Source organism: Apodemus sylvaticus, chromosome 19 (assembly GCF_947179515.1).
Source record: "Apodemus sylvaticus chromosome 19, mApoSyl1.1, whole genome shotgun sequence".
Classification (NCBI taxonomy): Eukaryota; Metazoa; Chordata; class Mammalia; order Rodentia; family Muridae; genus Apodemus; species Apodemus sylvaticus.
In genome coordinates, this window is record NC_067490.1 from 2,281,538 (window position 1) to 2,293,897 (window position 12,360).

The window sequence follows — 12,360 nt, forward strand, 5'->3', positions numbered from 1 at the left end:
GCATCAGGCCCATGGGCTAGAGTGGAAAATGCTTCTTGAATGCAGCTGGGTTTTGCTAAGGTGCCATTTCTCTGGGGACTGGAGGGGACTGGAGAGGTGCCGCCACCATGGACAGCTCCTGTGAGGCCTGCAGGCTGAGGAGATGTAGTGCAGCCTCCATTTTAATAGGACCTGCCATTTTGGACAGCTTCTGTGGGGCATTTACTGAGGTGGCCCATAGGCTGGAGCAGGAAGGAAGGGCCTGCCCCACTGTAACGGATTTAGCGTTATGGACCACAATACCCCAGGATAGACCCTTTCTCCATAAGCTGTGTCTCGTCAGATATTAAGCCACAGGGATGGAAAAGGGAACTGTATTCATTACTTTTCTGTTGCTGTGATAAAACGTCATGTCCAAGGAACTAACAGAAGGTTTAACTGGGGATTAGGGTCTCAAAGAGTTAAGAGTCTGTCACCATCATGACAGCAAACACCAGGCATGGCAGCAGGAGCTCACACCTCCAACCATGCCCCCCAGTGACATACTTCCTCCAGCAGGGCCACACCTCCTAATGTTCCCCAAACAGCACCAACTGGGAGCTAAGTATTCAAGTGACCAAGAATATGGGGGTCATCTCGTCAGATATTAAGCCACAGGGATGGAAAAGGGAACTGTATTTGTTACTTTTCTGTTGCTGGGATAAAACGTCATGACCAAGGAACTAACAGAAGGTTTAACTGGGGATTAGGGTCTCAAAGAGTTAAGAGTCTGTCACCATCATGACAGCAAACACCAGGCATGGCAGCAGGAACAGCTGAGAGCTCACACCTCCAACCACGCCCCCAGTGACATACTTCCTCCAGCAGGGCCACACCTCCTAATGTTCCCCAAATAGCACCAACTGGGAACTAAGTATTCAAGTGACCAAGAGTATGGGGGTCATCTTATTCAAAGGACCACAGTAACTAATACAGTGATACTCAAGCTCTCAGGGCAGATATGGGATCTTGAGTTATAGGGCCAGGGAAATGTTAGCGATCCCCAAAACCAGACAGGAGCTGATCCGATGGAATCACAGTAGCGACTTTTTATAAGAGCTAGCTCAGGCCAGCACACAGTGTCGTGCAGGACAGTTTTGGGGATGAGGAGACCTGAATATCTCTCAGGGCGAGGCTTTGTAGTGAGCAGCAAGCAGGGGGTGAGTGTGCAAGCCTCTAACTGGGAAGGAAATTGGCTGGTGCTGGGAGTCACATCATAAACTTTTGTTTCTCTCTGCATTGCTGGTTGTTAGACTGAGGACGGGTTTGTAAACTGGGGGGTGCAGTTTTGTTGGGGGTGTAACCTGGAGACACAGATCCTCTTGGGGGGTAAGCCTAGGTACTGGAATGAGGTTTTGTTGAGAGGTAACTTGGAAACTAATTCTAGGAAGTGGGCTGTTAGTTTGCCTGAATTCTAGTTCTCTAAAATGGAGTCTGAATGTAAAGGTTTGGCCTCTCACAGGTGCAGCTGACACTGCCACAGGTGGGACCTGGGTAAGAAGACCTGGCTCTCCAGAGTCACCCAAGGCAATGCTGGTGCCCATCTGGCCAGGAAACACCTTTTCTAATGTTATGGTGGGCACCCCTTGTATGTGCCAAGTCTAGGAATGAAGCAAATTTCCCAAGGAAACATTCAAACCCAACGGTTTCCAAGGGACCATCTAGATGGCTCAGCGTGTGAGGTTCTTGTCACCAAGCTTGGTGCCCTGAGTTTGATCCACGGAAGCCACATGGTGAATGGAGAGGCCTGACTCCTGTAAGTTATCCTCTGAGCCTCACACGGGAATCATGACATGCACATGCCTGCACATTATTAAATCCGTGCAATAAAAAATGAAAAAGTAATCACCATGGTTTCATGTAGAAGGACATAGGAACACATATGTATAAGGACACATATGTATAAGTTGTATCCAGTTTTCCTTCAGAGTTTGCACTGGGGAAATTTTCCTGTGTCTAAAACCTACATTATGAGAAAAATTGAAGGGAAACCCATGCAAGGGTGATCACAGAGATTTTAAACTATCTTATGTGTTATGTATTTACACTATTGCTTTATGTGTGTGGTGTGTGAATGAGGGCACTCCCCAGCTGTGGTGTGTGTGTTCGGGATTGGGGGAGTCAGAAGACAATCTTGGGGACCCAGTTCTCTCTTTCCATGTGGGTTCTGGGGGACTGACACCAGGTGGTGAGACCTCATGGCAAGCACCTCTACCTAAGTCACCTCACCATCCTGGCCTGGGTGCCAACCACCCTGTTTATGGAGGTGTTGAGAAATTGACCCCAGGGCCTGTGGTGTACAATTGGGCACTCTAATCACTGAGCCACATTCCCAATGTTTGAAAACCTGTCAGCAGACAAGAGTTTTCTGTTATTTCAAAGGCCTGTACTAAAGCTTTGGGATGAAGATGGAATTAGAGACTACCTATTAAAAACAGACATGGGTGGAGTTCAAGAAGCACTTTGGCAACACAGCCAGCTAATGTGAGGACCTAATCTGGGAGAACCAGGCCTGAAGAGGAAATTTCTGGTTCCTTTGAAGACTCAGTTTGGTAGTGTGATGCTTTCCTGGAATTGTCTTCTGAGAGGATGATTTTGCTGAAGCAGACATGTGGTGTATTTCTGGAAGCTTCCTGGAAAAGGGGCGAGTGATGTTTGGCTAGAGCTTGAGAGATGTCCTCTTGAGAGAACACCTGGTGTTTGGAAAGGGTGTGAATATAACCCAACAGACCATGGACGACGCTGTGTGGCATTGGTTCACCTGCCACTCTGTGCTGGTCCTCACTGACGATGCTGTGGCATTGGTTAGCCTTGCCTTCTTTGCTGATCATTTGTCATGACTTTGTAGAGAGAAACGAACCAAAGAACTTCTGGTGAGTTCCAACAACTTCTTCCTGCTTCTGCAGACTCAGGCCGATTGGTAGAGCCTCAGAGTTTCTTCTGGACTGAACTGCCATTGCTGATTCCTGTGAACTCAACTGCTGATATCCTGACAATGCAGAGTGGACTCGCTCCAAAGAACTATTTCTAAACAGGTCCACACCCTCCTCTGCCCTATTAAGCCTTCCTTTCGACTACCTCTGCTGGGTGGTGAGCTAGGAGAGGTTAAGGCATTTAAGTAGATTTATTAAAGTAGTATTTGCAAAGACTGAGCACTGTGGGCACAGTGTGGGAAGCTCCTTCTCTTGGACTCTGTGACCCTGAGGGACCCAGGGCTTCTCCTGTTCACACCCTCTCTGCAGGGTTGTTAGGGGCTCAGGCCTGAGTGAGGCCCTGTGCTGCAGAGAAAAGAATCACAGAGAGTCACAGCATAAAAATAAAGATGGTGTCACTTCTGAGTAAAATCATGGAGCTGGAGAGATTGCTCAGAGGTGAAGAATGCTCACTGCTGTTCCAGAGGACCTGGGTTCAGTCCCAGCTCTCACCCACTTGTAACTCCAGTCTCAGAGGGGATAGGGCGCCCTCTGCTGGTCGCCTGGGGCATCCACACACGGGTTGTACAGACATATGTGGTGACAAAATGCCCATATAATAAAAATATTTTTTGAAACAGCATAAAAGAAATGGAGGGAATAAGATTTCTGTAAAGACAGAGATCCCTGAACAGTATTGGGGATCATTGCAGCACATAGCAACACCTCCAAACCCTAGTGCATGACTCTAGGGTCCCCTGCACTAGATGTACACACTGTGCTCTTAGGGATTCAGCAAGGGAAGGGAGAAATCCACACAACTTCCTCTACAGAGAGGCCCCTGATGCTAATGATCTGTGAAGCCTGTGAGGTCGTGCATTTACGCTGTTGGGTTGTTATGTCTGTAGCTCCGGTTGAACTTGCTGGGGTTTTTTTTTTTTAAACATTCATTATGTACACACATTCATCATGTACACACATTCATTATGTGCAGTGTTCTGTCTGCAAATACGCCTGTTCGCCAGAAGAGGGCGCCAGATCTCACTATAGATGGTTGTGAGCCACTGTGTGATTTCTGAGAATTCAACTCCTGATCCAAGAAAGCAGTTAGTGCTCTCAACCTCTGAGTCATCTCTCCAGTCCCGACCTTGAATGATCTCCTGCTTCACCTCAGCATGCTGTGGTGTGTGTGTGTGTGTCTGTGTCTGTGTGTCTATATCACTGTGACTGCAGAGTGTGTTGTTAACAATCGGGGGAGGAGCTGAGATGTAATCTCACCCAGAAGTTGTGTTTCAGCCCAAAGATCATAAACACCCGTGAAACCCGCAAAACAGAGGATTTGGAGCTGAAAGGAAAATCCCTGGTTGCTTAGGTATGAGGAGGGCAAAGGCGACCACAACTCCCTGCCTTCCCCAGCATTCAAAGCTCACAGTGGCTTAGGTGACCCAGAACCTGACCACTTCCTGCTCCTGTGTCCTGCTGCCCCCTGGCGGCCACGAGCGGCATCGCGGGTTCGGACCGGGCTCTATGTCAACTGTCCCTGCAGACTGCAGACTGCAGAGTCCAGGAACCTCTGGCCGGCTTCACGAGCCCCCGAAGCTGTCCGGGTCACACTGAGGAAGGGCCGCACTAAGGAACCGGGTATCCCCTGCACAGCCCCCACATCGGAGCGTTAGTTTCTTTATCTTGTGGTTGCTGTTGCCCGGGATTTATGCCAGGGCTTCCTTCCTGTTGCCTGTGTCCTAACTGAACCACACACCAGCTGAGTGTGATGTGACCACCCAAAGAAAGGCTCCTGGGTTTCTTAGGGTATGCCTTTAACCCCGGCCCTCAGGAGGGCGGGTCTCTGGATTCTTTGACCACATTGCAAGTCCAAGAACACCCAGGGCTATAAAGTGAAACCAGAACAGGAGATCCCCAGGACTGAAACCTGGAAGGGGGTGGGGTCTGGGGTGGCATAGGTGGGAAAGTTGTAACAAGTGAGGGAGCAGCATGGTTCCCCAGCCTAGCACAGCCCAGGCCCCGGGCAGTGAGTGGGGTGAAGGAAATGACCTCAAGTTACCTTTTGTTTCCTTGATGGCACCTTTCACCTGGAATTTCCCCCACATAGAAGGTTCCTGGGGACGGCTTCCCGCCCCTGAGCTGTGTCCCAGACCTTTAAAGATGTGGTCCAGGCTGGCCTTGAACTGATGCTGTAACTGAAGCAGCTTTCCATCCAGTGCCTCAGGCTCCCAGTCAGCCAGGATTGCAGGCCTACAAACCCCTGGCTTTTGTTTAAGACTTGGTCAGGGGTGCCAGGCCGTGATGACACACACCTTTAATCCCAGCACTTGGGAGGCAGAGGCAGGTGGATCTCTAAGTTCAAGACCAGCCTGGTCTACAGAGTGAGTTTCACAATGACCAGGTGTACACAGAGAAACCTTGTGTCAAAGGCTAAACAACTTGGTCAAGGATGTTCCTTCACTCTAGAACCTGTGGGTCATGACCCCTTTGGGGGACAAACCCTTTCACAGGGGTTGCTTAAGAGCATCAGAAAACACAGATATTTATATCACTGTGGTTTTTTTGTTTGTTTGTTTGTTTTGGTTTTCCGAGACAGGGTTTCTCTGTGTAGCCCTGGCTGTCCTGGAACTCACTCTGTAAACCAGGCTGGCCTCAACCTCAGAAATCCACCTGCCTCTGCCTCCTAGAGTGCTGGGATTAAAGGTGTGCGCCACCATCACCCGACTATATTACTGTTCTTAACAATAGCAAAATTATAATTATGAAGTAACAATGAAAATAACTTTATGGCTGGGGTCTCCATGAGGAACTGTATTAAAGGGTCACAGTATTAGGAATGTTGAGAACGGCTGCTCTGGAGCCTGCAAACTCCGTACAGAGGTGGGGCAGAGGGCAGAGGGCAGCGGGTAGCGGGGAGGGTCTGGGTTACATGGAAATGACAAGATCTGTTTTGGAGCCAGGCCCACCCCTGCCTCGATGCCTGGGTGCAGGTGTTACAGGCCCTCTACCCTCAAAGGAGCTGTGAGGGCCACTTAGAGCCGACACAGACAACCTCAGAGTCTGTGTGGATTTCTCCCATGGTAGCTCTCACGACAGCGCACAAAGCTACCACGATCCCAGACCCTGAGGCAACTGCCAGCCTCCTGGAGATCTACAAACAGTCCCCTCCTGACCAACTATGCCACCCCTGGGCCAGAAGCAGCCACTGACCTGGGGGTCCTACCCCGCCCTCTTCCTGATGCCCACCAGGAACTGACTAGGTCCACAATAAGGAAATGCTGGAGAACTCAAAGACACAGGGACAAAGGAGAGGACATGGGCCCAGCACAGTGAGTACTCATTATTGCCACAGACAGAGTGAGCCCTCCAGGAGGTGATGTCACTGTCCCAGAGGAGCCCGCAGATCAGCGACAGGGTGGGCTGCACCGCTCTGCCCTAAGAGCTGAGGGTCAGTCAGAGACTGGGGCGCTGGAAGCTCACAGGCTGGGAATGAGCAGCAGAGGAGCTGACAGGACTGGGAAAGGAAGGTCACAGAAGCCCAGGGCGTGGCCTCGGGCTCACTCTGTTGAGGCAGAGTCCTGGCAATGCAGGCTGAGTGGGGTGTGTGGAAGCCTTGGAGACAACGGGAACCGGAAGGGATCCCGGGGGCTGGCGTGCGACCTGCAGAGCCCACGGGAGCCCAGGGCCCCGGCGGGTTTGGATCAGAAGTTGGGCTTGTGTTTCTTCAGCTCCACCATGAGGTGATGGATGTTGATGAGCTCCGCCCTGGCCGGGAGCGCGCGCAGCTGGGGCTGGGACAGCACCCGGTGGAAGCGGTGGTACAGCTGGATCAGCTGCGTCAGCGCCCCCTGCAGGGCAGAGTGGGTCAGACTCGTGGTGACAGGACTGTCAGAGCTTCACCAGCATAGCAGGCACAGCTGCTGGTGGCCCTTCAGGGCGGGTGTGTGTGTGGTGCAGAGCCCAGGGGAAGGTCAGGGAAACAGACGAGCGCGGGGCTCGGGCAAAGGCTGGGGTGGCCGGTCACCTGGATGATGCTGGTTCCATTGCGAAAGTTGGTAAAGCTCCTCATGACATCCTGACTCAGGGACTCCACTGACGCCTTCCAGGAACCGCCAAAGCCGTGGATCAGCTGAGTGACTCGGGCTGACCGCCAGAGGAAAGGGGGTGTCACTGAGCGACGAGGCCTGGGGACCGTCCACCCGGCACAGAGCAACCAGGGCTGGTGACAGTCCACCAGGCAAGGCCTGCCAGGGCACAGCCGTGCTCATCGTCCAGCCTGGCTTTCCTGGTATTCTTCCAGCCAAGTCTTACCTGCTGTGCCTCCTCCCCGACCCTGTGACCCACACCCAAGCTGTACTGGCTGGTTTTGTGTGTCAACTTGACACAGGCCAGAGTTATCACAGAGAAGAGCTACAGTTGGGGAAGTGCCTCCATGAGATCCAGCTGTGGGGCATTTTCTCAATTGGTGATTAAGGGGGAAGGGCCCCTTGTGGGTGGTGCCATCCCTGGGCTGGTGTTCTTGGGTTCTATAAGAGAGCAGGCTGAGCAAGCCAGGGGAAGCAAGTCAGTAAGGAACATCCCTCCATGGCCTCTGCATCAGCTCCTGCTTCCTGACCTGCTTGAGTTCCAGTCCTGACTTCCTTTGGTGAGGACCAGCAGTGTGGAAGTGTAAGCTGAATAAACAGTTTCCTCCCCAACTTGTTTCTTGGTCATGGTGTTTTGTCCAGGAATAGAAACCCTGACTAAGGTTGGGCGGTGGTGGCGCATGCCTGTAATCCCAGTACTCTGGGAGGCAGAGGCAGGCAGATCTCGGAGTTCAGGGCCAGCCTGGTCTACAGAGTGAGTTCCAGGACAGTCAGGGCTACACAGAGAAACCCTGTCTCGAAAAAACCAAAATCAAAAAAAAAAAAAAAGAAACCCTGACTAAGACACCCGCCGACCCTAACTCCCGCTGCCCACAGCACCGTGACAACACCGCATACCTTCCTCCCCTCGGAGCCGCTCAGCCTGCCCACGCTCAATCAAGGCTTCAGCCTCCTTCACGAACGCCACCAGACCCCCGAAGGGGGGGGGACAGCAACTCCTCAATGAACTCCTAGAGAGAAGTGCGAGCCCACACAGGGTCAGACTCCTGGGAACAAAGGACCCTGACTCTGGACAGTGACGGCTAATGACAGGCCAGAGAGCAGCGTCTGTGAGCCTCCACGTTAGGTGATGTCACGAGGTGCAAGGGACGTCCCCAAGGATTTCCTTCCAGAACCAAGGACCAATAATGTGGCTCATCAGGGAGCAGTGCTTGCCACTGTCCCCAGAACACAAGGTGGGAGAGGGAAGAAAGGAACCCGCTCCTAAAAGTTGTGACCTCTGACCTCCATGTGCTTCAGATGTGCCAGTGCACATGGGGGGACACACAAACAGTTCCCTGCAAAGCAGAATGCAGACACACACACACACAAACACACACACACTTCCAGAGGGCTATAGTGCATGCAAACACATACACACAGGGATAGAGTGCACACACACACACACACATAAATACAGGGCTATAGTGCATACACACATGCATACATATATTGCACACACATGCATATACATGCATACCTATACTTCAGTCACACACATACATATGCATAGCTATGCTGCATGCACATGCGCACACGTGAATAACTTTAGTGTACACACATGCATACACATGTGTAGCTATAGTGCACGCACACACATAAATATCTATAGTTTTATTTTGCTCCTAAGCTATTAGTACCATGAAAAATTTAACAGATGAACAACGAGGCAGTGGGTTGAAATCGTGACTGCTCACAGAGGTCAGTCCAACAGCATCGCGGTCTCCTGCCGCACCCAGGCCCTACCTGTGTCCGAGCATTGAGCAGCTGCTGGAAACTCTCCACCTCTTTGCTGTCGTCAGCAGCTCGCTCCTGAGGAAGACAAGACGGGTCAGGAGCTTGGGAACCCTTTTCTGTCACCAGCAGGTCCTGTTCAGTCATCACTGCAGACAACCCCAGGATCTGGGTGAAGTGCTGAGCTCTGTGGAGCTCACAAGCTGTGGGGACTCCACACGGGAGGGGCAGCGTTACCATCAGCACGCCCAGCATCATGTCGTAGTTGTTGATCAGAAACACAAGCTGTTCCTTCCTGGAGGAGAACTCCGCAGCCACGCGGAGGACAAAATTCTCCACCTCCACCTGCAAAAGCCAAAGAAGGCAGCAGGTTAAGAAGCTAGGCCACAGGCCCCTCCATGTGGGCGGGTCTCCTGCCCAGCCTCACCTGGAGCTGTCCCAGCAGCTGCAGGGTGCGTTCATTGGGGGATGGTCTGGTTGATGCTGACAAGTGCGGAGGAGAACTCGGCATAGCGGCGCGTGATCTCAGAGCAAGAAGGGAAAGAAGGCTCACACCTGCCTGCCTGGCACACGCGACTCAACTGCCTCTGCAGCTCCAACTCCAGTCAGGACCGGAGTTGTCTGCCCACGCTGACTCCTTCGGCAGCACCCAACCCCCACCCAGTGTGACCACGACACCCCCTTGTCACCCTCACCCCTTACATAGTGGGGCCGAGTGTCCAGTCCCCCAAGGCGCTGGGGGTCAGTGCTGCGGACACTCAGGACATTCATCTCCAGGATCAGCTCAAACCGAGGCCACAGCAGGGCAAGCACCTGCTCCCAGTACCTGCAGGAATCAGAATCAAGGTCAGCGGGCAGGGGTGCTGGCCCAGGGGAGCACAGGGTGACAGTGAGCGGGACGTCCCTCTTTGCTGCGATGTTGCGGGACCGGAGAACAATGTGGATACAGAGAAAAACAGCAATGGCGTCATAGCAGTCGGCCAGGTAGGACTCCAGGTGTTTCTGTGGCAGACAACTGAATGTTAGCTTGTTGTCCGAGGGCCGAGGGCAAACAGATGTGCATTTCTTTGGGGACCAGGCACTTGTGACCGCACTGGCTGCTGCTGAGCTCTGAGGACAGAGGGCAGAAGCACGGAAGTCGGAAGCTCACCAGCGTCATGGAGAGCGTGCGGCCCATGACGGCGTGGAACAGGTCGTGTGCAGCCGGGCCAGACACAACGAAAAATTCACAGATGAAAAGATATTCACGGCAAGAATTGTCGAGGAGGGCGTAGTGCTGGCTGCGGAAGAGCGCTTCGAACGGATACTGCCGAGATAGAGACACGGATGGGTCTCCCACTGACCCCGTGGACATGGAGACTCAGCACAGCTTAGTAATCAGAGCTCACAAGAGCACACGCCCAGCCTCCAGGCAGGGAGGAGAACCCTGGACAGGCACTGAAGAGGGGCACAGGACACAAGAAATCCCCGCCCACTGGCTGCCCCGCCCCCGCATCCACTTCAACTGTTGCCTCCCAATGGCCACACCCCAGCCAGTCTCCCTCTGCAGGCCTCTCAGTCCATGGCTCCTAAGCCTCCTGCATCACAGCAGGCCAGGGACCCCCAAACTAACACTTAGGGAACTGATCCCTGGCCACGACATACCCTCTGCTCTCCACGCTGGGCAGGATGGGACACCAGGATGGGGGCCTCGAGCTCGGGCGGTGAGATGACAGCACCTCGGGTGCCCAGGGTAAAGATGGTGTTCCTGCTTCGGAGGGACGGCTGCGAGAAGAAGCGTGAACAGCATCGGAGTCAGGGAAAATAATGAGACGGACCGCGCGAGACCCAACAAGCCAAGGCCTGAGGATCCCAGGAAGCTAAATATGACCCGGACAGCCCTTTCCAGAGCCAGAGCCCCGCTTCACCTGACACCTATAATGGCCGTCAGGGTTTCACAAAGCCTCAGAAGTAAATGTGAAAAACCATCAGAATGGCGTGTGCTTCCTGGAGAGGAAGCTCTGACTTTCATGTCCTCAAAGGTCGAGAGCCACAGAATGGGTAAGAAACACAGCCCTGGGCTGGAGAGATGGCTCAGGGGTTAAGAGCACTGACTGCTCTTCCAGAGGTCCTGAGTTCCATTCCCAGCGACCACATGATGGCTCACAACCATCTGTAATGGGATCTGATGCCCTCTTCTGGTGTGTGTGAAGACAGATACGGTGTACTCACACATAGAAAACAAGTAAATCCTAAAAAGAAAGAAACAAAGAAAGAGAGAAAGGGGGAAGGGAAGGGAAGGGAAGGGAAGGGAAGGGAAGGGAAGGGAAGGGAAGGGAAGGGAAGGGAAGGGAAGGGAAGGGAAGGGAAGGGGAAGGAAAGGGAAGGGAAGGGAAGGGAACACAGCCCTGCAGGCTGCAGCCCCACATCCCCACCATGGTCCCCACCATGAGCCTGGCGTGTGAAGCTCCCCTCTCCAGGATATCTTTCTTTGCTGTGTCTTCTACACCCATTAGATCGTCTTTCTCAGCAACTTCCTCGTACTAAAGAAAATAATAGAGAGCTGAACCATCACTCTCCACCACCAGCCAATGGAGAGCCCTGTCCCTCTTCCTCCCCCCTCCCCGTTCCCCTCTCCCTCCTCCCCATGATCCAGGAGCCCTGTCCCTGCCTGGCTCACCTGGACTTTCATGAGGCGCCCCAGGTAAGAGCGGAAGTAGGACAGGTAGATCTTACTCAGCGTCTCTACATACTCATCCCTGATCTCCTTGGCTGTAGCGCGCTCATTGCCCAGTAGGAACTGATAGAAAAACCTGGAAGGACCAGGACAAGTCCGTCAGGCCCCCTGGATGCCCACGCTGGGCTGTGGAGAGAGAGGCTCCCAGGCCAACCTGTGCCCATCCTGGCAGGAAGGGGGGTAATGAGGGTGGAGTGTGTGTGTGTGAGGTGGTGAAGATAAAGGAAAGGGAAGGAATTCTTCAGCTGTGTTCTGGTTATGGAGACACAGTCTCTCTGTGCAGCCCTTGCTGGCCTGGGACTCACAGGTCTGCCCGCCTCTGCCTCCTGAGTGCTGGGGATAAAACTGTGCACCACCTCGCCGGGTCTTATTTTTCCTGGTTGTTTCATTTTGTAAACATGGAAGGCTTTATAATGTGCGTGTCATCCCTAACTTACACAGTGGCCACGCTAATCTCCTCTGTACTGTTCTAGATTTAGCATCTACACTGCCGAGGCGAGCGAGCACTGCTTGGTTTTGAGGCAGAGTCTCATGTATCTGGGGCTGGCCCCAAACTCCTTTTCTTCTTCCACCTCCTGTGTGCTGGGACAGCAGACTTGCCCCATGGTGCCAACGAATGCGGCACTGGGGATGGAACCTGGGGCTGCGAGCCTGCTAGGCAGGTGCTCCACCAACTGAGCCACACCTCAGCCTCTTCAGGTTTTCACAGGAGCTGGAGGGATGACTTTGCACTTCCCACCCGTGGGAAGAAAACTCCCTGTGAGAGGGGAGGCAGGAGGCGGAGCCATGAGTGCTAAAAGGAGCTGCAAAGCCCCAAACAGAGCAGCTCCAGAACTCTGACAGGGCCTGTGAT

The 12,360-nt window shown here is 53.1% G+C and overlaps 3 protein-coding genes across 37 annotated transcripts in view; 1 reads left to right on the top strand and 2 right to left on the bottom strand.

The window, feature by feature from the left end:
* The window catches only part of LOC127669410 (H-2 class I histocompatibility antigen, D-B alpha chain-like), a 121,738-nt gene that overhangs the window by 89,719 nt on the left and 19,659 nt on the right, over positions 1–12,360 (top strand). Inside the window, exon 7 of one of the 35 annotated variants that reach the window (XM_052163342.1) lies at positions 2,867–2,910. The exons of the other annotated variants lie outside the window; for them this stretch is intronic. Within the exon in view, the coding sequence (XP_052019302.1) occupies positions 2,867–2,895 (29 nt within the window). The 3' untranslated portion in view covers positions 2,896–2,910. Of the gene's footprint in view, positions 1–2,866; positions 2,911–12,360 lie in introns of those variants that run through there. 35 annotated transcript variants of the gene reach the window in all.
* The window catches only part of LOC127669430 (H-2 class I histocompatibility antigen, L-D alpha chain-like), a 63,909-nt gene that overhangs the window by 16,765 nt on the left and 34,784 nt on the right, over positions 1–12,360 (bottom strand). The window lies entirely within an intron of this gene.
* On the bottom strand, positions 6,254–11,609 carry LOC127669408 (vacuolar protein sorting-associated protein 52 homolog). Its single transcript, XM_052163245.1, is given in 13 exon segments — positions 6,254–6,781; positions 6,958–7,076; positions 7,916–8,003; positions 8,005–8,028; positions 8,804–8,869; positions 9,029–9,136; positions 9,219–9,257; positions 9,259–9,315; positions 9,494–9,793; positions 9,942–10,097; positions 10,436–10,555; positions 11,218–11,313; positions 11,451–11,609. Coding segments are annotated over 13 exon segments (1,332 nt in total). The 5' UTR covers positions 11,463–11,609; the 3' UTR covers positions 6,254–6,634.